Source organism: Trifolium pratense, linkage group LG7 (genome assembly GCF_020283565.1).
Source record: "Trifolium pratense cultivar HEN17-A07 linkage group LG7, ARS_RC_1.1, whole genome shotgun sequence".
NCBI lineage: Eukaryota > Viridiplantae > Streptophyta > Magnoliopsida > Fabales > Fabaceae > Trifolium > Trifolium pratense.
The window spans coordinates 10,967,588-10,995,338 of NC_060065.1; the positions used below are offsets into that span (position 1 = coordinate 10,967,588).

General features: G+C 32.5%; 1 protein-coding gene and 2 long non-coding RNA genes across 11 annotated transcripts; 2 read left to right on the forward strand and 1 right to left on the reverse strand.

Annotated features, from left to right (window-relative positions):
- Positions 1-911: 911 nt before the first annotated feature.
- LOC123896935 lies at positions 912-6,801 on the reverse strand. Of its 6 annotated transcripts, none has more exons than XR_006804696.1 (11): positions 6,485-6,801; positions 6,048-6,150; positions 5,530-5,619; positions 5,250-5,429; positions 3,511-3,567; positions 3,297-3,392; positions 3,133-3,201; positions 2,276-2,318; positions 1,603-1,689; positions 1,354-1,460; positions 912-1,259 (listed from the first exon to the last, which is right to left on the reverse strand). It is a non-coding gene; the product is annotated as an uncharacterized LOC123896935 (long non-coding RNA). The 6 variants fall into 6 exon arrangements; XR_006804694.1 differs by having other exon boundaries at positions 5,250-5,435; positions 6,485-6,764; XR_006804699.1 differs by lacking the exon at positions 1,603-1,689 and having other exon boundaries at positions 5,250-5,435; positions 6,485-6,764.
- Positions 6,802-11,386: 4,585 nt separating this feature from the next.
- LOC123896936 lies at positions 11,387-13,827 on the forward strand. The gene is made up of 4 exons (XR_006804700.1): positions 11,387-11,626; positions 12,430-12,490; positions 12,576-12,680; positions 13,321-13,827. It is a non-coding gene; the product is annotated as an uncharacterized LOC123896936 (long non-coding RNA).
- A 6,586-nt stretch (positions 13,828-20,413) lies between these two features.
- On the forward strand, positions 20,414-26,321 carry LOC123896937. Of its 4 annotated transcripts, XM_045947374.1 has the most exons (8): positions 20,719-20,860; positions 20,961-21,015; positions 21,940-23,346; positions 23,527-23,582; positions 23,675-23,908; positions 24,041-24,332; positions 25,227-25,423; positions 25,850-26,321. In XM_045947374.1, exons 3-8 carry the CDS (start codon positions 21,991-21,993, stop codon positions 26,001-26,003), a joined length of 2,289 nt encoding a protein of 762 aa, XP_045803330.1. In that variant the 5' UTR covers positions 20,719-20,860; positions 20,961-21,015; positions 21,940-21,990; the 3' UTR covers positions 26,004-26,321. The 4 variants fall into 4 exon arrangements, with proteins under 4 accessions (XP_045803331.1, XP_045803328.1, XP_045803329.1 ...); XM_045947375.1 differs by lacking the exon at positions 20,961-21,015 and having other exon boundaries at positions 20,414-20,860; XM_045947373.1 differs by having other exon boundaries at positions 20,716-20,860; positions 23,675-24,332; positions 25,850-26,275.
- The last annotated feature ends 1,430 nt before the right edge of the window (positions 26,322-27,751 follow it).

The following is a 27,751-nucleotide window of genomic DNA, read 5'->3' on the forward strand; positions in this document are numbered from 1 at the left end:
GGACATATATTCAATTTTGCATCTAAGGCACCAAGGGTCATCTACTCCAATTAAATGTGAAGTTATGAAGCATTCACATTGAAATTGCATTCAGACTATCAATTTTAGGGACATCGTGGGACATAAACTCAATTAAGGGACATATATTCAATTTTGTAACCAAGGCACCGAGGGTCTTCTCCACTTACATGTGAAGTTACGTAGCATTCACATTGAAATTGCATTCAGACTAATAATTTTAGGGACATCGTGGGACATAAACTCAATTAAGAGACATATATTCAATTTTGCATCTAAGGCACCAATGGTCTCTTCTCTAATTACATGTGAAGTTATGAAACATTCACATTGAAATTGCATTCAGACTATCAATTTTAAGGACATCGTGGGACATCAACTCTATTAAGGGACATATATTCAATTTTGTAACCAAGGCACCAAGGGTCTTCTCCACTTACATGTGAAGTTACGAAGCATTCACATTGAAATTGCCTTCAGACTATTAATTTTAGGGACATCGTGGGACATAAACTCAATTAAGAGACATATATTCAATTTTTCATCTAAGGCACCAATGGTCTTCTTCTCTAATTACATGTGAAGTTATGAAACATTCACATTGAAATTACATTCAGTCTATCAATTTTAGGGACATTGTGGGACATAAACTCAATTAAGGGTCATATATTCAATTTTGCATCTAAGGCACCAATGGTCTTCTTCTCTAATTACATGTGAAGTTATGAAGCATTCGCATTGAAATGACATTCAGACTATCAATTTTAGGGACATCGTGGGACATATATTCAATTTTGTAACCAAGGCACCGAGGGACTTCTCCACTTTCATGTGAAGTTACGAAGCATTCACATTGAAATTGCATTCAGACTATTAATTTTAGGGACATTGTGGGACATAAACTCAATTAAGGGACATATTCAATTTTGCATCTAAAAAAAATGAAATTCATACTGGAAGATTGCATCATTATTATCCAATTCATACTTCAATTTACATTTCAAAGTTCCTATTTGCACGAAACATTTCACAAGCAGATGAATTTCGAAATGTTACCTTGTACACAGCACCAAATCCACCCTCTCCTAACTTATTTTCTTCTGAGAAGTTATTTTTTGCTACTTTAATTGTGAGATAACCGAATATTAATAAATCAGAACCATTTGCATAATGATCTTCTTCACCTGCTGATAAATATATCCTAAGTTTGTATATCATTCTTTTAATATTGGTCACTGTTCCTGCCAAAACAGTGTGAGATAAATAAAATATTAAAAGTTAATTATTATTCAATTTTATCATTCTACGGTGAAAGTTAATTAATTATATCCTTACCTTGGTGGTAGTAGCAAAATACTACTATTCCTAAGAGAAGTGCAGTAGTCTAAGCAGAACAATTATCAGCAACCTTCTGTTATGATGATCTTCATATACTTTATGAGCTGAAAAAAGTGATGCAAATGTTAATCTAGAATCACCACACAAATATATAGTTAGGAGAGCATACTTACAAGAATCTTCCATTAGAAAATCAAGAACCGAGATAAGTGCAAGAGATACAAGATTCCTAAGAAAAACTCATACCTCATTAAAAAAATAAATTCTTTGTTGTAAAAATACTTTCAAAATCAAACACCACGGCCGCAGTTGAGGCCACTTAGCCACTGCTTCCTGCAAATTCATTGGTTCAACCGAGAAGAAGAATATACATAATGTTAAGTCCAACATTGAATCCCCACGAGAATATAATTTTTATTCCTTCTAGAAAATGGGAAAAAGACATATTTCTCAGTGCAGGTAGAGTTTTAAAAATGTTTGTATTTTGAGGGCTTCTCTTTTCAAAGGTATTGTGAATAATTTGAAAAATGTGCAACTTCTAAAAGGAATGTGTTGCCCACACTAGGGGCATCACATTATATGCTTCCAAGTTGTTGCATTGGAAATTGTGAAGTCAACTTCTAAAAATTCTAAATAGTTATTTTTTCAACATAAAACTTTCTCTTTTAGGTTTCTTAATAGGTTCCCTTAAATTAAAGAAATATCAACTTCTTAGCACCTTGATCAATATAACACAGTTCACGGTATAACGCCAACCACATATCTAAGAATTTCATAGAATCATTTTCTTCCATTATTTATTTACAGGAGAATTTAAACAAAACTTTATAAATTAATAGTATGTATTAGAATTTATAAATTGATCAAATTATAGAAAAATGAATCTTGAGACTAAGTAGTGGAAATAACAAAAGCAAACCTGAATATACTAGGCAGCTTTAGGTCCATTGTCTATATCAAAACTGAAGAAGAAAAGAAGCATATAATTCCGCGATGGATTAGTGATATTGAGTTTTTGAAAAAGAAAAGAAAACATAACACTGAAATAGGTTAAACTGGTTTTTATGCACATAAATTTGAGCAAGAACACCACAATCAGACATCGAGACATGTGACGACCATGCATATCTAGTGATAGTATAAGAAGCATAATGAAATTGCAACTTGCCTTAATACGTAGTGACTAATGTTAAAATTTAATAGTGTGAAATTAATAGTATGGTTGTATTGCATTATAAGTCTATGCTCTGTAACAATTTACCTACTTGATAAGAAAAATAAATGCATGATGGAAGAAAAACAACAAATGACCTCCCAGTGGAAATACAAAAAACAGTGAGTGAAGCAGAATTTGTATGTACACAGAAGAAAAATTAATGAACAAGCACAAAAACGACTTCATATGGTGCATATTATATATCATGTCAAAAAAAATTCCCATGAAAGATATAGCATATGGTATTGCAAAATAACCCCACTCCACAATACACAGACAATAAATTAAAAGCCATCATGATTTTTTAGTAGTTTCAACTAGTAGTTTGCGCAAATATAGAAAATATTAAAAATTCAACATATGCAAAGAGGTTCAAGTTAAATACTTCAAACAACATCTAATATCATATACAGTTATATAAATAAATTACCAGTAAGCTAAAACATTATGATGACATTAACATCATTAAGTGGCATACGCAATAAGCAAATTACAGTCAAGGAAAAGTGTGAAACAAAAAACTAGAAATCAAAAATCAAAGAGGAGAATGTCGTTAAAACCTTATATCAAAGGAAAGAGCACTCTTCTTTAACGAATTTAATAATTGGCACGCGAGCCTTTCCAATGACCTGAGAAACATTCAGAAGCAAAACACCGGACACTTAAAATTTAGAATAAACACTACATATTGGCAACCAAAAAACTGATATTTGAGTAACCAGACCTGTATCGTTTTTGCCATACTTCTCTGTGACAATGATCTAGAAAGTGCATTCAAACCAATCTGCCGATTCGGTAAGCCTAATTTCATAATCACGACCTGTAGCCAAAAAAGATTTGATGATAACAGTGAACATATCAATCAATCAACCACATGTCCTAGTTCATAGGAAAGGTTCAGCTCAGTTAAGCATCACAATATGAAAAGGATGACTTACATAAATATCACTAGTTGGAAGGTACACCCTTGTCCTGAAAGACCCAAAATTTTCAACCTAAAACGAACAAAGTCACACATTCATTGACACATACAGAGAAAAAAAAACCAAGACTATCAATTTTGCATTTAAGCAGCTAAGGGTCTTCTCCAGTTATATAAGAAGTTACGAACCATTCACATTGAAGTTGCATTCGGACTATCAATTTAGGGACATCATGGGACTTAAACTCAATTAGGGACATATATTCAATTTTGCATCTAAGGGACCAAGGGTCTTCTTCTCCAATTACATGTGAAGTTATGAAGCATTCACATTGAAATTGCATCCAGACTATGAATTTTAGGGACATTGTGGGACATAAACTCAATTAAGGGACATATATTCAATTTTGCATCTAAGGCACCAAGGGTCTTCTTCCTCCAATTACATGTGAAGTTATGAAGCATTCACATTGAAATTGCATTCAGACTATCAATTTTAGGGACATCGTGGGACATAAACTCAATTAAGGGACATATATTCAATTTTGCATCTAAGGCACCAAGGGTCTTCTTCTCCAATTACATGTGAAGTTATGAAACATTCACATTGAAATTGCATTCAGACTATCAATTTTAGGGACATCGTGGGACATAAACTCAATTAAGGGACATATATTCAATTTTGTAACCAAGGCACCAAGGGTCTTCTCCACTTACATGTGAAGTTATGAAGCATTCACATTGAAATTGCATTCAGACTATCAATTTTAGGGACATCGGGGGACATAAACTCAATTAAGGGACATATATTCAATTTTGCATCTAAGGCACCAAGGGTCTTCTCCACTTACATGTGAATTTATGAAGCATTCACATTGAAATTGCATTCAGACTATTAATTTTAGGGACATCATGGGACATAAACTTAATAGAGACATATACTCAATTTTGCATTTAAGGCACCCAAGGTCTTCTTCCCCAATTACATGTAAAGTTATGAAGCATTCACATTGAAATTGCATTCAGACTATCAATTTTAGAGACATCTTGGGACATAAACTGAATAGGGACATATATTTAATTTTGCATCTAAGACATCAAGGGTCTTCTTCTCCAATTACATGTGAAGTTATGAAGCATTCACATTGAAATTGCATTCACACTATCAATTTTAGGGACATCGTGGGACATAAACTCAATTAAGGGACATATATTCAATTTTGCATCTAAGGCACCAAGGGTCCTCTTCTCTAATTACATGTGAAGTTATGAAGCATTCACATTGAAATTGCATTCAGACTATCAATTTTAGGGACATCGTGGGACATAAACTCAATTAAGGGACATATATTCAATTTTGTCACCAAGGCACCAAGGGTCTTCTCCACTTACATGTGAAGTTATGAAGCATTCAGATTGAAATTGCATTCAGACTATCAATTTTAGGGACATCGTAGGACATAAACTTAATAGGGACATATACTTTATTTTGCATCTAAGGCACAAAAGGTCTTCTTCCCCAATTACATGTAAAGTTATGAAGTATTCACATTGAAATTGCATTCAAGCTATCAATTTTAGGGATATCGTGGGACATAAACTCAATTAAGGGACATATTCAATTTTGCATCTAAAAAAAAATGAAATTCATACTGGAAGATTGCATCATTACTATCCAATTCATACTTCAATTTACATTTCAAAGTTCCTATTTGTACGAAACATTTCACAAGCAGATGAATTTTGAAATGTTACCTTGTACACAGCACCAAATCCACCCTCTCCGAACTTATTTTCTTCTGAGAAGTTATTTTTTTGCTACTTTAATTGTGAGATAACCGAATATTAATAAATCAGAACCATTTGCATAATGATCTTCTTCAACTGCTGATAAATATATCCTCAGTTTGCATATCATTCTTTTAATATTGGTCACTGTTCCTGCCAAAACGGTGTGAGATAAATAAAATATTAAAAGTTAATTATTATTCAATTTTATCATTCTACGGTGAAAGTTAATTAATTATATCCTTACCTTGGTGGTAGTAGCAAAATACTACTATTCCTAAGAGCAGAACAATTATCAGCAACCTTCTGTTATGATGATCTTCATATACTTCATGAGCTGAAAAAAGTGATGCAAATGTTAATCTAGAATCACAACACAAATATATAGTTATTCTCTATTTCTGGACTGTGCTACAAGAACATAAGATTTAATTTAAAATACTAAAATTACCATCTAAAATTTGACTTGGGAACAAGGGTAGAGAAGGATCTTTAGCATTTCAGAATCATTTATGGCCTTGTTTGGATAAACAACTTAATTACATGCTTATTGTACAAATTCTTAGGTATAAGCCACTTTTGTAACAAAAGATAAAATAAAGTCAAATTGTTTTCATAAGAATGAGCTTAAGGAAGTAAGCTTAAAACAACTTATGCACATATCATAAGTTGTTTTTACCAGCTCTCCCAAACAGTCTCAGAAGTGTGTAATAATTTCAAATGAAAAACAATCAAGGAATTCCAAAGAGGGCAGAGAAAATTTACCTGCCATGGAAAGGACTCAACTTTGAAAACATTGTAAGGAACTTTTTCTTTAATAGCTTCCACATCATCAAAATTAACCCAAGAACCCAAGTAGTGAAAGCAACTGTGAAGCAATTCACCACAAAAGTATCATTATAACGTGAAGATTTAGTCAAGAATCTAAAAATTTTGCAATTACAGTTGCAGAGAAATTGAAGATTTAGTCAAGAATCTTCAAATTCTTTTCCATTTCAAATACAATCATGCAAGGGCAGCAGAATCTTGAAACCCTAAAATAACGAGTTATAATTTCTAGGGTTCAAGTAATCATACATGAAAATCGAATTAAAAACAAGATCGAACGATTCATTACAAATTGTTGATGAAAATTGTTCATCTAAAACCTAAAAATCAAAATCAGAAGAAAAGAAAAAAAAAAAAGGATAGAAACGATTTACCTGTTATCAGCGGGTTTGGAATCAGCTTTAGCCTTCGGCATGATGAAAAAATGGAAAACGAAGAGAACGAATTACGGGGCGAGTCGAGTGAGCGAGTTACACGAACGTGTTGTGTTGTGAGGTTTTCTAGCGTAGCGTTATGATGAATGACGGAGAACGAAAGAGTGTCGCAAACAGAAAACAAATTGGGTTGAATGAATCGATTATGAATTAGAATGAAATAGAATTCAAATTTAAAAAGATGGATAATGAAAGATTGCAGTAGCGATGGTGATAGTGAATTACATACCAAATCATTCAAGAATTGAATAACATGCGTTTGTTGTACGCGTCATATAGGTGTTTAAGATTTTCCAAGAAAAAAATCTATTTTTTTCAAAAAAAAAATTCATTTTTATTTTACTTCTATTTGTTTCAGATTTTTTCAAAAATCATGTTTGTAAAAATTTTATTTTTCACTTCAAAATGAAAAGCTATTTTCAATAACTTTCTTGAAAATCATTTTCTAAAAAAATAGATTTTTATGATTGTAAATAAACGAAAAATAGCTTTAGATTTTTTTAAACTCTCTAAAAAAATTCTAGATTTTTTTCGAAAAAAATAAACATTTTTTTAAAGCTTAAACAAACAGACCCATAATGTCGAAAGAGAAATAAATAAAAAATGAGTCTTTTTTTCTTCCTTTCAGCAGGTTGTATTTATTTATATTTTTTTTTTACTAAAAATCGATATTCATTTATCATTTATTTATTCAAAATGATGTAATACAAATTCAAAGCGCTAAAAACGAAATAATGAATCTATGAACAAACTCACAATATTCATGTTAATAGTACTAGGGGTAAACCTGTGCGTTGCACGGGTTCGATTAAATATATAATTAAAATATTTTTATAAATGAAAAATAATAATTGTTATAAATATAATAATATCATATAGTTAAATGATAGATATTAAAATAGCTAATTTAACTCCTCTTCAATGTATTATTGGTCAAAAAAGAATAAGAAAATATGAGAAATAAGAGCAATTTAAAGTTCGCTTATAGAGATGTCGTAAAATAAATTATAACCTTTAACTTCTAAACTTTTGCATAGGTCATATACATTCAAATTATTTCTAATGTAGTTGAGACATAGATTTTTTTTTTACAAAACATACCAAATCTATGGTTTAAATAGAAGGAAAACTTCCGATCAAATTGACGTGCTCCACAATCATCACACTGTAATGACCATATTTTTTCCATAAAGCAATCTTTAAACTTCAGTCCTTAAAAAGGTGAAAAATGGATATTGAAAATAGAATAACATTCATATGTATATACTTAAAAAAATAAATATATATAGTGATTGACTTACTTGTTGATAATATATATATATATATATATATATATATATATAGACATAATTTGCTAAAATATTTATACATAGAAAACATACAAAATAATTTAAATCCAAAAAATGAGAGAGCATGACTAAACAAAAAGTATGTGATATAAGTGAATAGATATTAGTTTATATAAGGACCATGGTTACATTGAGAAGCATTCCAACAGTCATAAGATTTAATTGTAACGAGTGTTTAGTTATCATTGCATTATATTTTTACAAATTAACTATGCAAAGGTTAATTTATAGCATAAGAAATTAGAACTCTTTATGCAAAAATCACAATAACACATGGAGTTTTATTCTTTTCATTTTAGTGTGCCGTTTCTTTTGCAGATAATCAAAAGTCACACTATTAATTGGTGTTTATAATTATTTGCAATTAGGCATAAAATAAATCTCATGACTGATTTCAATTATTTTTTCTTCTATGGACTAATAATAGACATGTTATTGTTCTCGTATTTATCAATTCTCTTTTCTAAAAAGTTTGGTATCAAATATAAAATTATATTCATAGTTATACAATAACTTTAGTAAAATTACATATTATTATTTTTTTTTTCTAAGGAAGATTTTTTTTTGTTTATCAGAGAATTTTTTAGTAGAAAGCTGAGACAAATAATATAAGAATACATAATTGTTTGTTGATATATCTTCTTGTGAGAATTTTATTTTAGAATTCCAACAATCATGAGAATTTGATGGTCATGGTATCATTTATGTCTCTCTCTAAACCATAACCAAAATATAAATTTGTAGGTCTTATAATATTAGTTGGTCACTTTTAATTAAATTTTTTCATTTTTCATTATTGATATATTCTTTTGTAAGAAATTCTCTTAGAGGTGCCACATTATCATAAAGAAGGCCTAAGAGCAATTCAAGCTTCCTTTTAATAGTAAAAGATGTTATATCAATTTTCAAGATATAATTTGGCCGATCAATATAATAGATATCTAACCATAAAAATTATGGATTAACATATATGAAGAATATGAAATACAAAATGGATAAATAATAAAATGGTGAAACTGAATATACAATAGATGATATTATATTCTTATATGAGTGACCATTTGTTTTACAAATTTCTCGTAAAGATGCATGAAAATCAATAGATATTTTAGTCAATATTCTGCCATAGAAATCTGAAATTCCTGGCACGCTGTGGACAAGTGCTGTGACAGAAGCTATAACAGTTGTCTTAAGTATATAAAGCAGCAGACTAACAAAATAATAAAGTGCAGAATGATAAAGAACACAGTAGGTTTGTTAACCCAGTTCAGTGTAAACACACCTACTCTGGGGGATACCAATCCAGGAGGAATCCACTATAATAGCCCTAGTTCTAAGCCCTCAGCAAACGACCCGTTTACGACTTATCACCTAGCGACTACCCGTGCTATACTCTACCTAGGAACTCCTAGATATGAGACCCTGTCTCACTCCCTTTCACTACCACACAACCTGTGATAATTTACAGACAATAACGATGGCGAAGTCACCCTTCAAGAAACAATCGAACTATACCCGTGCTTAAAAGCTTAAGGTATCGATTACAAACCTACCTAACCTCCTTGCTTAAAAGCTTCGGAGTTAGTACACAGCTTACAACACAAACCTTAGTCCTAAGCTTGCATCAACGTGATATAAGAAAGGCTCACAATTAAAACACTCTAAACCCTAAAACTCACGCTTTGTAGACTCGGTTTAGATTACATGAATAAAACAATGTTCTAGGCCTTTGTATTTATAGCCTTGAATAATCTTGATCTTCAAGTTAGATCTTCAGAATATCTTGATTAAATCTTCAATGACAGCTCGCAAGATTTGCTGGAAAAATAAATCTTCAACAAAATCTTCAGTCCCAAAAATATTTCTTTGAGAAAATATTTACTCCAAAAAAATCTTTCTTCAATTAAAAGATTTGATGCAAAAATATTGAAACATATTTTTGTAACAAATAAAACAAACCGCCTTTTAATTTACTTGCAGTGGAAGACGCGTTTTAGCTAGCTGGATCACGATCTTTATTTGTAAATCAAATCTTCCAAAGATTTAAAAACATAGTATAACGCGCTTAAGCTTCAGGAGACACATGTTGCACGAACATGCTTCAGGCATCTTTGTCCAACAGTTGTCTATTGTTGTTTTTGCAAAATTGTAGCCAACATTCAAAACCCAACAAAATTAATAAATTAGTGAAGGAATGCATGACAAGTAAGAAAGGAACATAAAACATTATTAAGAGTTGAAGAATACGTACCCAAGAGTTATTTTGGAAAAAGTAAATGATGACTCAAACAAAAAATCTATAAATTAGTAAATGCCTTTTTCTTCCTCTGGTTCTATCACATGGATATGGAGTAAGTAGACTAAAATAATATAACCGTTCTATGTTCTCGATAACAAATGAACAACCAATATCAATAAATAAATGAGAAAAATAAGATTGTTCACTTACAATCATTGTTATGATAAAAAAAATATTTTAAAGATAACTTTTAAATGAACAGTATAATTTGATAAGAGTAATTGAGAATACCGGTCTTTTCATCCATTAACATTCTATTTGTAGTGAAAAATTATTTCTTTCAACCTACAAATGAAGAACAAAAACTAAACATTAATACAAATGAATATTGTTGAATATCAATACATAGCACCATTGTAGAAATACACTCAAAGATTGAGTGAAAATGTCAAATATTAAGATTTAGAAATGAGTATAAAAAGAAAGTGGGGGTGGTGGTTATAAAGAGTGAGAGTGAACCTATTAGTCACTAAACTTTCTCATTTTATAAGTTATATTTTGAAGAATGTAAAAGGATGCATACAATTATGATGATTTTTTTGGTTACTCATACAATTATGATGATGCAAATTTAGTTTTTTTTAGATTTAATTTAATAAATTAAAACAAATAAGTAAAATAATTTAATAGAGATTAGAAACATTTTAAAAAAACAATAGATAAAAAGTTGGTAAAAGGTGATCTACTTACTTGTTGACATTGTTTTGAGTGTACACTACTAGAAAAAAATGAAATTGGGACGGAAATTTGTGACGGAATTAAATTCTGTCCCAAACTAATCAAATGGGGACGGAATTTGCGACGCATTTCTGTCGCACGTGTTTTATTAAAACTTTATTTATCTGGTTGGGACGAAATCTATATTCTGTCACTATATTGGAACGGATTCAACTTTCTGTCACAAGATTGGGATGAAATTTGTATTTCCCGCTCAACCTTATTCCAAAAAATTAGTGAAATAAAAGGGGGGAAAACTGGTGCCATTTAGTGAAATAAAATGGATTATATTTTTTTATAATATTTTTTTTTTGACAAGGTAAAAAAAAGTTTTATGAATAAAGTAATTTTTTTTAGGGTACACTATAAATTAATCTAATTGTAAAAAAAAAAACAATTAAAATATATTTGATAATTTTATTATTGTTTCAAAAAAGATTAAGTTCCTTATAAAAAAAAAGAAAAAAAAAGAAGATTAAGTTTAATATTTTTGACTTTTGAGGCAAATCCCTAAAATCAATTGAAAGAACTAACGCACTATCAAAAGCAGAGAAAGAAATCGCACAAGATGAAAGAACCCTAACCACAGTCACCACCGCATCACCGTCTCTCTCGTCTCTCCTCTCAACACAGTCACCACCGTCTCTTCTCTTCACCACCGTCTCTCTCTCGTCTCGTCTCATATCAACACCAGTTACCACCGTCTCTTTTCAATCGGTATGAAATTTCTCACCCCCTTTTCTCCGACACTTTCTCAGTCTTCTCCATTTCATGAAATTTATCGACCCCTTTATCTGTTGAAGTAATAATTTGGCACTTTTAGTTAGTTCACAACTCACATCGTTATCCTTGACTATGTAAATATCTTTTTAGTTATCATTTTCACATTGTTATTTTTACTCTATTATTCAGTCTTATTTACCCACTTTATATGCATATGTAGTTCACACTTCCTTGATTATTATGTCATGTTGATGTTTAGATTTGTTTATATATATTGAAACTCTTGTCTTGCTATTTCAATTTTGGGATTTGATTGTTTGTTAAATTTATATGACGATTTTATTCAATATATTTCCCTTTGATATGATTCTTTCTGTTTCATAACTGATTAGATATATTTTTAATTGAAATTAGGTTCACAATACAATGGATTATATAATTCTCATGTAGTAATGGTTGTGTTAGGGCATGATTTTAAGGATAGGTAGATGGCAAACCATTGTGGTTAAGAGATTTGGACTAGAGAGCATTTGTTTTATAGAGTTAGCTAATTAATGTAATTTCCATGTTAATCCAAAACCAACCAAGAGAAATTAACATATAGTTAGCTAATTAGTGTAATTAGCTTGATGTTAATTCCCATTCCATATGAATCACGAACTAATGAATGGGAACTAACATGAATGAGACATATATAGTTAGCTAATTAGTGATGGTCTATTTGTGTTTTTGCTGCTTTAGCCCTGTTTTTCTGGTTTTTTGCTATCTGCTGTAAGCCTGCATTTTTTGCTGTCCAGGGATGGAGGTTCATTGCACACCCAAGGGTCAAAGAATCAATTAAAACATGAACTTGAATTGGTAAGTTATATTTTACTTGTGATAATATGTTAACTAGGTTTATTATAATATACTTAGCATATGTGTGCCCTCTAAACAATTGCAGAATAAGAGCTTAGGAAGAATTCCACACAAGGGTGAAGTATTAAAAAAATGTCACACTAGGAAGGGGACACAAACCTTTGTGGATAAGAGATCAAGTGATGCATATGTGAGTATCAAGTTTTCTGTCCATTATTTTTTCTTGATTTGTGAAAGTAGAAAAAAAGCCTTGACTTTATTTGCTGCAATTGTGTGGCCTTTTCTTTGTTGTGATTGTGTCCTTAATAATAAAAGATTGCTGCACATGTATGTCTAGAGATAGCTTTGACAGTTGGTCCCGTGTTTCCGTTCTTGCTGTTCTTGCACGAGTGTCAATTGGTGAATAAAATTGTTTGTTTCACGAGTGTCGATTGATGAATAAAACTTGTTCCCCTGTTTATGTGTATCTAGGAAGAAAGTGTTATTACCTGTACATAATGGTTTCCTTGAAAATTATTTTACTAAGGGGTTTTTATGCTTAAGTGAGACCTTTCAATTGAACATATCTCAGATGCCTTTAACACGTATATATGCCTTTGATAAAGCTGCCATCTTAGTTTTACCAATTGTGATGTATTTGTAGAGTTGTGGTCTTTGTTTTGGCCTTGGGGTAATTATTGATTGAGGAGGCTTGTATGGTTCCCTTTTCTTGTCTTGTATATAATGTGTATGTTTATTGTACTTTTGGGGCATTACTTATCTTTTTGTTATCTGTTTGTTATGCGTCTCTAACTTCATTACATGTTTATCTTTGTTTATTTTTTTCCTAGGATAACTTTGTAAATCTATGTTCACAAGTTGAGTCTCAACCTCAACCTTCTGAGTCTTGTAATAATGAGAGTGCTGCTACTCAACTGAAGCCAATTGATTATGATACACTAATGATTGAGTTGTTGGAGGAAGAAATGCAAAGGGTATAGTATATGGACTTAGTTTGGATGGACGCATCCTCACCCGTGGCTCAACATCTAAATCAAATAGATATTCAAATAAAATGTTTGCCGTATTTGCTAAACATGCAAATATAGATTTGGATTTAATGGATTTAGATGAAGATGATCCTTCTGTTGGTAATGGAACTCGTGGAAGCAATTCAAATGATGGTACAAATGTCAATGAGTAATATTAATGACTTTGGAATGTAGAATTTAAATTATAGAGTTTGATTTTTGTAGACAATTCTAAGTTGTTAGAACATTAACCTTTTGGATGTAGTGATAAAATTTTGATATTTTGTTGTTATATGGAGATACTTATATGCTATGTTTATTATGGAACATTTGCTTGCAGATATGAATTTCTAGTTCGATATGAATATTTAAATTAAAAATTGATGATACAATTTAATGTGCATTATTTATATGAATACATTTTATTTGTTAAAAAAGAAATAAAATAAAATAAAAATAAATAAATAGGGACGGAAAGTAAATATTCTGTCACAGGATTGGAAAACACAAAAATATGCTGTGGGGACGGAATGTGAATATTCGGTCACTTTGTTGAGACGGAATTAAATCATTCTGTCGCAATATTGGGACGGAATAAATATGGTTGGCCAAACAATTTATTATATTTCGTCCCAGATTCCGTCCCTAAATTGTGACGGAACGTAATTTTCCGTGCCAATGAATTTGCGACGCGCTAATTGTGACGAAATAATTTTGTCACAAATTCTGTCCCAGATATGAATTGGGACGGAAATTTCAACTGTTACGCGACGGAAATTTCCGTCCCAGATTGATTTTTTTCTAGTAGTGGTAGTTGATAAGTTAGGAAATTATTCAAGAGATTGACGAAACTCACCTAAGTTCTCCTTCAAATCTTCCTCACATTCCGAACATGAGCAATCAATCATGTTTTCTTATCTTCTTGTGAGAATTTCATTTTAGAATTCCAACAATCATGAGAATTTGATGGTCATAGTATCATTTATGTCCCTCTCTAAACCATAACCGGAATATAAATTTGTAGGTCTTATAATATTAGTTGATCACTATTAATTAAATTTTTCATTTTTCATTGATATATTCTTTTGTAAGAATTTTCTTAGAGGTGTCACGTCATCACAAAGAAGGCCTAAGAGCAATTCAAGCTTCCTTTTAATAGTAAAAGACATTATATCAATTTTCAAGATATAATTTGGCCGATCAATATAATAGATATCCAACCGTAAATATTATGGATTAATCAAGACATATATGAAGAATATGAAATACAAAATGGATAAATAATAAAAGGGTGAAACTGAATATACAATAGATGATAAGATATTCTTATATGAGTGACCATTTGTTTTACAAATTTATCGTAAGGATGCATGAAAATCAATAGATAATTTAGTCAATATTCTGCCATAGAAATCAATAAATTAGTGAAGGCATACATGAAAAGTAAGAAAAGAACATAAGACATTATTAAAAGTTGAAGAATATGTACCCAAGAGTTATTTTGGAGAAAGTAAACGATGACTCAAACAAAAAATCTATAAATTAGTATATACCTTTTTCTTCCGCTGGTTCTATCACATGGATCTGGAGTAAGTAGACTAAAATAATATAACGGTTCTATGTTCTCGATAACAAATAAACAACCAATATCAGTAAATAAATGAGAAAAATAAGATTGTATACTTACCATCATTGTTATGATAAAAAAATATTTTAAATATAACTTTTAAATGAACAATATAATTTGATAAGAGTAATTGAGAATATCGATCTTTTCATCCATTAACATTCTATTTGTAGCGAAAAATTATTTCTTTCAACCTACAAATGAAGAACAAAAACTAAACATTAGTACAAATGAATATTGTTGGATATCAATACATAGCACCATGGTAGAAATACCTCAAAGATTGAGTGAAAAAAGTCAAATATTAAGATTTAGGAATGAGTAGAAAAAGAATGTGGGGTGGTGGTTATAAAGAGTGAGAGTGAACCTATTAGTCACTAAACTTTCTGATTTTATAAGTTATATTTGGAGGAATGTAAAAAGATGCATACAATTATGATGATTTTTTTTGTTACTCATACAATTATGATGATGCTAATTTCGTTTTTTTAGATTTAATTTAATAAATTAAAAGAAATAAGTAAAATATTTTAATAGAGATTAGAAACATTTTCACAATGTTTGTTTATGAGCAACTCAACCTTCCTTTTATTAGTAAAAGATTTGTACAAAATAATAGTAACATGTATATGCTTTATCAATCAATTGCTTAATTGAATGCACTCATACGGTTCATGTTCACCATCCAATTAACTCTATGATTAGTAAAAAAAAAATTAAAGCAACTCCTTTGATTCCTATGCGATTTTTATCTTTCAGTTTCAAGGTTACATTTTACACTTTGTTTATTTCCATACCTACGAGCTTTAAATTCTTGTCACATTCAAAGAATCTCCAATTTCTTGACATCTTCACTTTAGTCATTTTCTTCTTCAAATCTGATATTCACATCTCCAATTTCTTTTTGGTGATATCCGATTTCTCATTATTGTTCACATCTCCGATTGCTTTTTTGAGTTTCCAAAGAAACTTTTGGGTAATTCTTTCTAGAGTTCCATTTTTATTTTTCCTTCTCTGTTCTCATTATTAGTTCTATTTTGGGTGATTGGTTGCATGTTGGAGAATTTGAAGAATTGTTTATAAGAGTATTAATAAAATTAAGCATTGATCTATATTGGCAATAACAATTTTACAGCAATGTTTATTTAGGGTTCAGCAAAAGGACGGGTTCTCTTTTTTTTTTTTATGTGAGTTATGACAAGGAGATTCTGCTTTTTCCAAACTTGCGGTTTTTTTTTTTTTTTTTTTGTGTGGAGAAATTCAAATTGGTACTCCTTTGATAAGGTGTTTCTATCTATTTTTCTAAAATTGGTAATTTATTTTTGTTTGTTTTGGCCATTTTAAATTCTGCCTTGGTTTGTTTGATAATAGATTAACCTTTTCAAATTTCCATAATCGATGGTAGTTTGTTTTCCTTCGTTTTAAAGACTGTCTAGAATATATAACCATTGTCATCACATTTTGATGCAATAACTAAAATATATTTTGGATTGTAGTCCCTCAAAAACCTCAAGTCGAATTCTTGCATATAGTATTATATTTATGGTGCAGTAAAATAGTTGATGGAGGGTAAGCCGTTGGAACCATGAAAAGAATAATAGGTAATTATAGCCACTATTGGTGTACTCCCTCCAATCTTATTTATAAGCAAAAATCAACTGTTATTGTACACTTATGGAATCTTTATTTGTTATGCATTCTTTGTATGGTCTCTTGATGTATTCGATCACTTCTTAATATTTAAAATTGTATTGTGTAATCTTTGTAGTGGCTTATTAAAATTGTATTCGATCACTTCTTAGAATCATTTTGCACCAGATTCCAAAATGTAAGATATATTCAAATTTTCTATTTCTACACATTTATTTAAACGTTATGCATTTATATTTGACCTTTTTTTTTTCATACTGATGAAGTGCACATATAGTTTTATCTTTGTCCAGTACAACGGAATAGAAATTTTATTTCATTCCTATGTAAAATACCCAAACAAAAAATGGAAATTTTATTCCGTTCTATTTTGTTCTGCTAAACGCTTTCACAATTTATTTTGCTCATTTTGTTATTTTTAAAATATCCAAAAAAAGCACGACACAACAATTTTATTAAATCATATATGAAATAAAATATCATTTATTTATGAAAATAATATTATGCTTAATATTGCTTTTGGTTCTTGCAACATGATAATAAAAAATATAATATGATCCCACGAATATTTTAAAATCTAGTTCCTCATAATTGGTGATATAACAAAAAATGAAAAGCAAGGCAAGGCGAGTTATAAACAAAAGGAAAAAACTAAACATCTTATAAGTATAGTTAGTTTTGTTTGGAAGTGAAATATTTATAGGCTTTTATCTAAAAAAAGATAATCAATGTTACCGTTAAAAAATATTGTTACTATTCATAGCGTTACTATAATTGTTCGAATTATTCGAATTAATTTAAAAAATTAAAGAAAAATGCAACATAAGTGAATAAGAAGAAGCATGAGAAAAAAAAAAAAAAGAAGCAAAAAGAAATTATTTTGGGAAATTGGTATCCAAATATTAAAGTTACCTTGGTCTATCCACAATCTTTTATCCTTAAAAAGATGAATCATTTTCAAATAGTGAGCATTCGGGATGGAGTTGGAGAGTCAGGGGGAGGTTGGTTTAGGGAGAATGTGGTTAGGAAGGTGGGGGATGGTTCAGATACTCTTTTTTGGACTGACCCCTGGGTGGATGAGACTCCTTTATGTGAGCGATTTGGCCGTCTGTTTGCTTTATCAGAGACCAAATCGCGTACGGTGGCCGAGATGTTCGCGTTAGGGTGGGGGATGGATGGGGTGACTTGGGTTTGGCGGAGGCAGTTGAGGGCGTGGGAGGAGGACATGTTGAGGGAGTGTCAGTTTTTACTTGCTAACATCTCTTTACAGGCACAACACTCAGATAGGTGGCAGTGGCAGCCAGATCCTGACACAGGTTATACTGTCCGAGGAGTTTACCAGCTTTTGACTACTCGTGATTCGGTTACTATGGATGAAGCAACTCATCTTATTTGGCATCCTCAGATTCCGTTGAAGGTATCCATCTTTGCGTGGCGTCTACTTCGGGACAGGTTACCTACAAAGACAAACCTGGTTATTCGAGGCATCATATCTTCTTCAGCACAGGTGTGCGTAGCTGGTTGTGGGGAGGCAGAGTCGGCTCATCATTTATTCATCTCTTGTAGTTTCTTTGGTTCCCTTTGGGCTTTGGTAGGCATGTGGATTGACATTTCTGTGACGGACTCCAGTACTATCCGGGAACACTTTGTTCATTTCACATCATCATTGGGTGGTTCTCGGGCTCGCCGGTCTTTTTTGCAGCTTATTTGGCTTGTCAGTGTATGGGTCATTTGGACGGAAAGAAATCATAGGTTGTTCAGAGGCTCAACTAGCACTTCTATTCAGTTATTGGACAAGATCAAGTTATTTTCGTTTAGGTGGTTGAAGTCAAAGAATGTTACTTTGGCTTTAAACTACCATAGCTGGTGGTCGAGTCCTTTGTTATGTTTGGGCCTTGTATGATTTTTATCTTTATATCTTTATATTTTTCTTTCTGTCTATTTGTAAACATTGGTAGCTCATCTAGGCACACCTTTTGCTAAGGTGACTATTTTTAGTTAATATATATCTCATTTTAGTTTCTTCAAAAAAAAATAATAAAGATTAAAAGATCACTAACATAACCACCAAATTTCACCCAAATTCTCTACTAATAATCAAATACTAGTTAAGTTGCAAACCTGTGAAAGCTAGCAGGTAAAAAGTACAATTTAACCCCTTTGGTACCACTCCTTTTTTAAAAAGGTAAAATTTAACCTAAACATTTGATTGAACAAATTTCCCCCACTATAAAGAAAACACTACCTTACTTTATTTTCTGTTTTGTCAGTTTAATGAGCATGCTAAACGAATATGAGAAGCAAGTTAAAATCTCAATTGTCATTAACAGGAAAATCAAGGTAATTCTAATTATTTTTCAACTACAACAATAACAATACAATGGAAATAAATTCAATATTTTATAACATTCCGACACGGAATGTTATAAAATATTGAATTTATTTCCATTGTATTGTTATTGTTGTAGTTGAAAAATAATTAGAATTACCTTGATTTTCCTGTTAATGACAATTGAGATTTTAACTTGCTTCTCATATTCGTTTAGCATGCTCATTAAACTGACAAAACAGAAAATAAAGTAAATTAATAAGGGAGTGTTTTGATCAATAATTCACCAAACTGGTACCAAAATAACCGTAATCGAGTTAGCTTTTCACAAAATCAAATTCCACTAAATTTGGAGTTACATAGAGAGATTAATTACCGTTTTAGTGAAATAGGGGATAAAATTCCGATTTATTCAAAATATGAGGTAAAACTACATTTAAGCCTTCTTTTTTTTTGTTTAAAACACCACATTGGGGAAAGAACTACTTGCTTCGTTTGTTTTTTTTTTTGTAATTATTACTTCCACAGCACGAGACACATGGCAAACTAACATTATGAGGACAAATGAGTAAATTTTGGGAGTGATAGACGAGACAAGGAAAAACTAATCACTGAAAAGCAAATAGTTTTAGCCAAAATTCAAAAGGTAAGAAAACCAATACCAAAAATCAACCCCTAATTTAGATAGGCACATAAATTAGGGGTTACTTCCAAATCAGGAGACACACTAACCCAAAAATTATTTTTTGTTGGAATAAAATAGAAAGGAAAAAAAAATCAATTAAGTCCTAATAAAGGATACGCTAACAACATTAACTAACAAGGTTGAAGAAAGACATAGAGGTGACTCATGAACCATAATCAACGTATCTATATAATTAGCACCCAACTTGCTAAAATATCAAACCAAACATTTCCGTCTTGCAGAGTGTGGTGGAGGGTAAAATTTTAATCTTTCTTCATGTAATCTCTTATTGCATTGCATGAAGCGAATCAAAATAACAGACAACCGTGTAAAACCTAGCTTGCCAACACAACCTGAGACCAACAAGAGGCCCAAAATTCTATATGAAGCAAATTTAACCAACCTATACTCCCAAATAACCCACATTGAAAAGTTTCATCATAATTATGCACAAGATCCCCAAAATATGTTTTTCTGGATACTATCATTCACATTAAGTACGAAAACATCATGATCACCTTTATGCCAACAAACTTCAAGAATGAAGCAAGTAGGCAAACAAAAGAGGTTTGTAAACACATGCATAGACGCTTTAAATCGGGCAAAAGTGGAAGATATAATCGAATGTTGAATCAATTGCGTCCCTTCAAAATGTATTTATTCGTGCAGGAAAAATGTTTATGGTGTGTGCAAGAAGACCAAATTGATATAATATATCAAAATTAAATTTGATCATCTTCTTTACTTTTCTCTCATACTTTTTATCATTCTCTTAATTATATTTTCCCAGAGAATAAAATTAATCAAGAGATAGAAAATTACGAGAGGGAATGAAAGTAAAGTGAATTAGATTATAATTTTTTTTTTTTTACTAATATTGTTGTTGGAAAAAATAGTTTGGGCAAAGCAGCCCAAAACCCAAACCAAGTAGGACTTCAATTCCCGCTTCTCCCTCCCATTGTCTGAATATTGACAATTCCGTTTCATTTTTCAACTTTGGACTCTTCAAAGTCAAATAACGCATAAACCACTTCTTCTTCTTCTTCTTCTTCTTCCGATCTCTCTCTCGGTAAGTAACTTCTCCTTTTCCTTCTCATTTTCGTTTTCAATATACATGCTACCTATGCTTTCAATCTTCTATATACTAATAATCAACTATACTTTGTTAGGGTTTTTCATCTTGATCTTATTTCTGACACTCACTGCTAATAGATCGGGAACAAAGTAATTGCGATATATATGAATCCAATTTTTTATATGCATCCATATTATTGTGTTATTACGTATTGAGATTTGGAATTTTTTCTATACGCTTATATCTGTTACTTGATGCGTTTTCAATTTTTGTTATATTCATTAAGAGTATGTATGATTTGGTTGTTGTTCACTAGATCACTCTATTACCAATTTTTTATTTCAATATCTCTAATGAATGAATCATGAATGGTATTTTGAAAATGTTTACAACAGGGTTGTATCCTTGTTGAGTTTAATAAGTAAGCAAGTTTTACGGTCCAATCATATTCCAATATCTCATCACATTTTTTTTTTTTTTGAGAAATCTTATCACATGATTTAAGAATTAATATTAGGAGGTGCCGAGATAGAGAATTGGATTTGGTGCAGTAACTGCGCGAGTAGCGCATTTACTGCTCTCAACCGTCTGATTTGGATAAATGGCTGAGATAGTTTAACTATGTTAAAAATGATGTGTAATCTAAACTATCCGATCACAAGTTAATGGTCATGATTAATTACCGCGTGTATATCTACAGCAGCAAATCCAGTTCCGCCGAGATTGTGTATGATTATTACATGTTTATGTTATGACATACCAAGATAGGGAAACAATATGACTAGGGAAAAATAATTCCGCCGAGATAATAATTATTAATTAATCTCGTTCTTATTTATTGTCTTCTATGGTTGTGCAGTTATAATTGCTGATTATCATAAATACGGAAAGAATCAATTACGAACTGTGTTGTCAATTAGCGGCGCTATAGCATTTTAGTACAGCAGATTTCGACAAACCGCTATTTTGTGTCATCCGCAATTGACAATACTAATTAGTAATGGAAATAACAACAAAAACAACAACGAAGTCTTATTGCTTACACTGGCATTTTGTTGTGTTATTGCTTGCAGGTCTTTTAATTAGAGTGTAGCGTAGCATATAAACCATTGCTTCCGTTCACTATGGAAAATCAGCATTTGTCCGAGACAAAGGCAGCAAGTTCCCAAGAGGTTGAGAAGCTGCAAGAAGATGCTTCTGCCATTCAGATTGAAGATCAGGAGAAAGAGGCAAAAGCTCAGAATATTGGTCATGGCGACACCGAGTTTGACAACAAACTGGATGATATATCGGACGTGATAAAGGACGTCAAAGATGGAAGGACTAAGTCTGATACTGATGCAGAAATAAATGACAATGTCATTGGAGATTCTGGTTTGGCCCAGGCCAAAACTGAAACTGAAGTCGAACATGTTGGGCAAGAGTATTCTGGTGATAAGGTTGAGGCCGGCAGAGATTTTGAACATAAAAGTGAAGAAAAAAATCTAGATGATAATTCAGGACAGGATGATTTGGCAAAAGAGGAGAATGTCGGGAGAGGCACGGAATCCACAGATATGGATCAGAAGGCGGATGAAATTCCAAATGAGGACAGCAATTTGGACCCTGTATTCGATGGAACAGAGATTCCAGGGATGGAAGCTAACCGGAGCACATCTATCCGTAAGTTGGATGGTGATCAGGGCAGTCCAGGTGTGGTTGAGAAGGCAGTAGCTCTTAAAAATCTTGTCAAGGAGAAAAGTGCAGTGGCGGTCTCCACTATGCTGCGCCGCCTTTCTGGAAAAAGTGATGAAGCTGCTGTGGATAGTTTTGATGATGAAGGCAAGGATATTTCAGATATCTCGGAAGTTAATGAAGCCAAATTGGTTTCTGAGAAGCCAGCAGAGAAATCTGCCTGGAATCCTTTAAATTATATTAAGAAGTCATCTGATGCTGATGCGGTAAACAAAACTGGTCAGAAGGATTCAATAACAGATGGTCCACCACCACCAATAGCCTTGAAAGGAAGGATTATATTGTACACAAAACTAGGGTGCCAAGAATCTAAAATATTTAGGCTATTTTTACGCACAAAAAGGCTTAGGTATGTGGAAATCAATATAGATGTATATCCCGGTAGAAAGATGGAGCTGGAGAAGATTTCTGGATCTACTTCTGTTCCCAAGTTGTTTTTCAATGAAATCTGTATTGGAGGCTTGAGTGAGCTAAAAAACTTGGATGAGTCTGGAAAGCTTGATGAGAAGATTGACTTTCTTATTACTGAAGCACCATTATTTGAAACTCCATCACCACCTTTTTCAGGAGAGGATGATATTTCCAGCACTGGAGCAGTTGATGAATTGGCTCTTATTGCTCGCAAAATGAAAGAATCTATTACTGTGAAGGACAGATTGTACAAAATGCGCAGGTTCACCAACTGTTTTCTGGGCTCAGATGCTTTAGACTTCTTATCAGAAGATCAATATTTGGAAAGGCCAGAGGTAAGCTTGTCTCAAGCCTCATATCATATATAACAATGTATTGCATATAATTAGGTATTGCTATACTTTGAATCACATGATCAAACAAATCATCCACTTAGTATCCCATAGATTTACTCGATACAGTTTTTAGCTTCACAAGGCCATTGTTTTCTTTTTAATTCTTGACTGTTGGTATAGGCTGTTGAATTTGCTCGAAAGCTTGCCAGCAAACTCTTCTTTCGACATGTTCTTGAGTGAGTCCAAATACTCAGTGTTTTGATTTCAATGTTGTAATTTGTTTTATTGTTAGAGTTAATAATCCTTCCTGCTTTTTGTTTTGATTTAGTGAGAATCTATTTGAGGATGGTAATCACGTGTATCGGTTTTTGGATGATGATCCAATTGTGGTGTCACAATGTCACAACATTCCTAGGGGGATTGCTACTGTCAATCCAAAGCCTATAGCAGAAATTGCATCAAGGCTGAGGTTTCTGGCCTCTGCAATGTTTGAAGCCTATGCTTTTGAAGATGGACGCCGTGTTGATTATACGAGTTTACATGGAAGTGAGGAGTTTGCAAGGTGTCTTTATCATTTTCTGTCTTTTGCTTTAGAGTTTCAGAACCTTGACACGCCATGCAATCTTGATAATTCATCCAGTCATTTCAGAATTTCACATGTTATTCACTTATTTGTACTATTATATCATTTTAGGTATCTGAGAATAGTAGAAGAGCTCCAAAGAGTGGAAATATGGGACATGTCTAGAGAAGAGAAGCTCGCTTTCTTTATTAATCTTTATAATATGATGGCCATCCATGCAATCTCAATATTGGGTCATCCAGAGGGAACATTAGAAAGAAGGAAATTATTTGGAGAGTTCAAATATGTTATCGGTGGCTCCACCTACTCACTTTCAGCTATTCAAAATGGCATATTGAGGGGAAACCAGCGACCTCCATATAACCTTAAGAAGCCATTCGGTGCAAAAGATAAACGCTCAAAGGTAAGCTTTTATGCAAGCAATTCCAATATCTTACTTTTCTGTTAATTTGAATTTTTTATTTATATTTTAAACTAGTTATACAACCTAGTGTCATTGATGGATCTTTCTTAGGTTAGGTGGGGACCATGTCACCATGACATCTCCGAAGTTTGTTTATATATTATATACTATGTAATGTAATATATTCCCTCCATCCCAAATTATAATAGAAAAAAAAAAATCAATTCAAATTTATTAAGAAAACCAAACCATAATAATTTGGAACATGTCTTTTTGTCTTTTCCTTGAAATAAGTTTCACGGGAAAATGTAAAACAATTTTCATTGGTTATTGGTTATGGAGAAAATGAAAGAGGGGAAAATTAAATGCAATTTGCATTTAATTTCATGAGAATAAGTAAAACAATTCTTAGAAAAGCTAAATTTTTCGAACAACATGATTAAACAGAGTAAATGTTTGTCCCTTTTCCTTATAATTTGGGACAAAAAAAAGTGGGCTTTTTCTGTTATAATTTGGGACAGAGGGAGTATATATTACATGATTTACCCCTGAATAAGACTTGAACCCTGTTTCTCATGTGAAAATAACAAGGCTAAACCATTGTGAAATCAACAGTCATAATAGAAAATAACAGTTAGTTGGTTTTTATTCCATTTTGTGTATACCAACCATAATAATGCATTTGTAAAAGTTTTATTATGGTTTTTAACATTGATTGTAGAAGTTTTATTTTCGGTTTGTGCTACTGCTAAATCATTTTGTGAATGTATTCAAGAAATGAATCTGCCACCATTTCACAGAACTTTTGTTGTTTCCCTACACACACTTTCACCCTGAAATCACTTCGAATAACATACTGACTTTGATGCTCACGTTGATTTATTTGTTTGGCAGATGGCACTCCCTTACCCTGAGCCTCTGATTCATTTTGCTTTGGTATGTGGTACCCGATCTGGGCCTGCACTTCGGTGCTACTCTCCTGGAAAAATTGATGAAGAATTATTGGATGCAGCTCGTAACTTCCTGAGAAGTGGAGGCCTTGAAATTGATTTGACTGCAAAGGTTGCACATGCTAGTAAGATTCTTAAATGGTAAGTTCTTTTAACAGATGATTCTGATTTCTGAATATATTGGTGTGATTTTTTCGTAAATTTAAGCAAAGAGCAACTGATTATCTTATACACTAGCACATTCTGTCTCGCACAGTGAGTAGAAAATAGTTCAAATTCTATACTTAGTTGAATGGTTCAAACTCAGAGTACTTAAGCTTTTGATCTTGTAAGTTTGACTGGTAAGTAGTATCACTTGAACTTTAAAACTACATGAAGAATCTTGTAAGGATACAAATGAACAATATATTGGTTAATTTCATTGTGATATTTAATGTGGTGTAAAACTCAAATATGTACACGCGATCACTATTATCGATAGTTGTTAAATGAAATAGTGTTAAAAACAGTGTTTTAATTTGGTGATATTGAATCTGAAAATATTTATTCCTCCTTGTTCATGCTCAGGTATAGCATAGATTTTGGCAAGAGTGAGGTTGAGGTGATCAGGCATGTGTCAAACTACTTAGATCCAGCTGACTCCGAAATATTGTTGGACCTGCTTGCCTCTTCTGAGTTGAAGGTGGTATATCAGCCTTATGACTGGGGTTTGAACTGCTAGATCGTGCTATCAAAGTTCTGTAAATATGTCACAGATTGATTTTGATCTTCTATACAAATGACCTCAAATACATGTCCTATATTGGCTTTTCTGACCATTCTATATGACCTATCGTTCTATTTACTGTCTTCCTACTACATTTTGATACTTATTATGCGGTGCTACTTATGATGGTTCATTAACTCATTGTACTCTGCAACCTTGAATTTGTGATGCAGCTGAATTACTTTGTTTTGGGCTAGTGAGTCATGCCGCAACTATTTCTTTCTAAATTGTTGAAGACATTTATTTACAACTATTACTCCCCATTTCTTCTCACTATGTTTATTCACTAGTGTTTTGTCTTCAACCCCATTCTTCCGTTCGACGTGTTCTTCTAAGAACTCCCACGTAGCAATAAGACCAGATATATGCCACTGCATCTTGATGCTCGCTTTGACAAGATAGGGCCCCGACAAGATATGGCTGGTAGAGCCTGCATATATAAGTTTCCACAACCCTCCTTTGAAGGGTATGATCATTGTGATCAAATAAACTGACAAGAGCATCTTCAATTGCCAATGGAGCACTCACAAGGTCCTCCATTTGGTCATTAACGACTTCTAGCATTGTTAGATCGAAGTTCACTCAATTTAGTTTGTTCAAGCAGTTGACTTGCCTTTAGAGCCAACTGCATCAAAGATGATCACAAATACGAATTTGAATCAAAATGTTCTAAATAAAATAGAAGTATCATACATTAAAAGAGAGACTGATTCCTTAAGTATAACATGATTGCAGATCCTCTATATATAGCATGACCAACCTCAGAGTATATTGTATCGTTGAGTTGGGAGAATTGGATTATTTGATCCCTATAGGCAGCAAGGTTAGGGTAAACCAGTTTATCCATCAGTTGCAATATCGGTTTACTTTTGCTCGATACCCTGAAACTCGTGAGATGCAGTCATTATAATTGCAGTATCAGTCAGTATGTTATAAATGTTCATACTTGATGAGATAGCATGATATCTATCTACAATTGTTGTGGCAAGTGTGAGTGGTTAAGTCCCACATTGCTTAGAAAAGTGGAGGTTGAACACTTTATAAGTGAGATGACCCATAAACCTAATACCTTAAGGTTTTGGGTAAGAGTGTGGTGTCCAACTCACTTGTAGAGTTGTTCTTAAGCCCAATGTGGATGATCCCCCGGCTGCCCCCTCGTGATGACCCAACAGTGGTATCAGAGCCTGGTTCGACGAAGGGTTGAACTGGCTCCTTGTATCGAAAGTCTTCCTGACAAAGGTGGTCAGACGGCGAGTCCCGTGGAGCAGTGTGGCTTACGGCGGTACAAGTGTATGATGAAGAAAGCTTCCGCTTGAGGGGGAGCATATCCAAGAATGGATGGACTCACACTTGAGGGGGAGATTGTTGTGGCAAGTGTGAGTGGTTAAGTCCCACATTGCTTAGAAAAGTGGAGGTTGAACACTTTATAAGTGAGATGACCCATAAACCTAACACCTTAAGGTTTTGGGTAAGAGTGTGGTGTCCAACTCACTTGTAGAGTTGTTCTTAGGCCCAATGTGGATGATCCCCGGCTAGGCATGGCAACAGAACCCGTACCCGCGGGTACCCGCCCGAACCCACCCCGAATTTGACGGGGAAAAACCGATTTGACTGGGTTTGGGTTCGGGTTTGGGTTTTCCCCGATTTCAAAACATGGGGATGGGGCGGGTAACGGAGATATTGGTACCCACCCCGAACCCGTC

What these genes read in the sequence shown, in the direction of transcription:
- LOC123896937 (XM_045947372.1), top strand. Translation starts at nt 21,991, where the DNA reads ATGGAAAATCAGCATTTGTCCGAGACAAAGGCAGCAAGTTCCCAAGAG. An exon ending in TTCTTTCGACATGTTCTTGA is followed by an intron (nt 23,583 to 23,674) that starts GTGAGTCCAAAT and finishes GTTTTGATTTAG; the next exon opens with TGAGAATCTATTTGAGGATG. An exon ending in CAAAAGATAAACGCTCAAAG is followed by an intron (nt 24,333 to 25,226) that starts GTAAGCTTTTAT and finishes TTTGTTTGGCAG; the next exon opens with ATGGCACTCCCTTACCCTGA.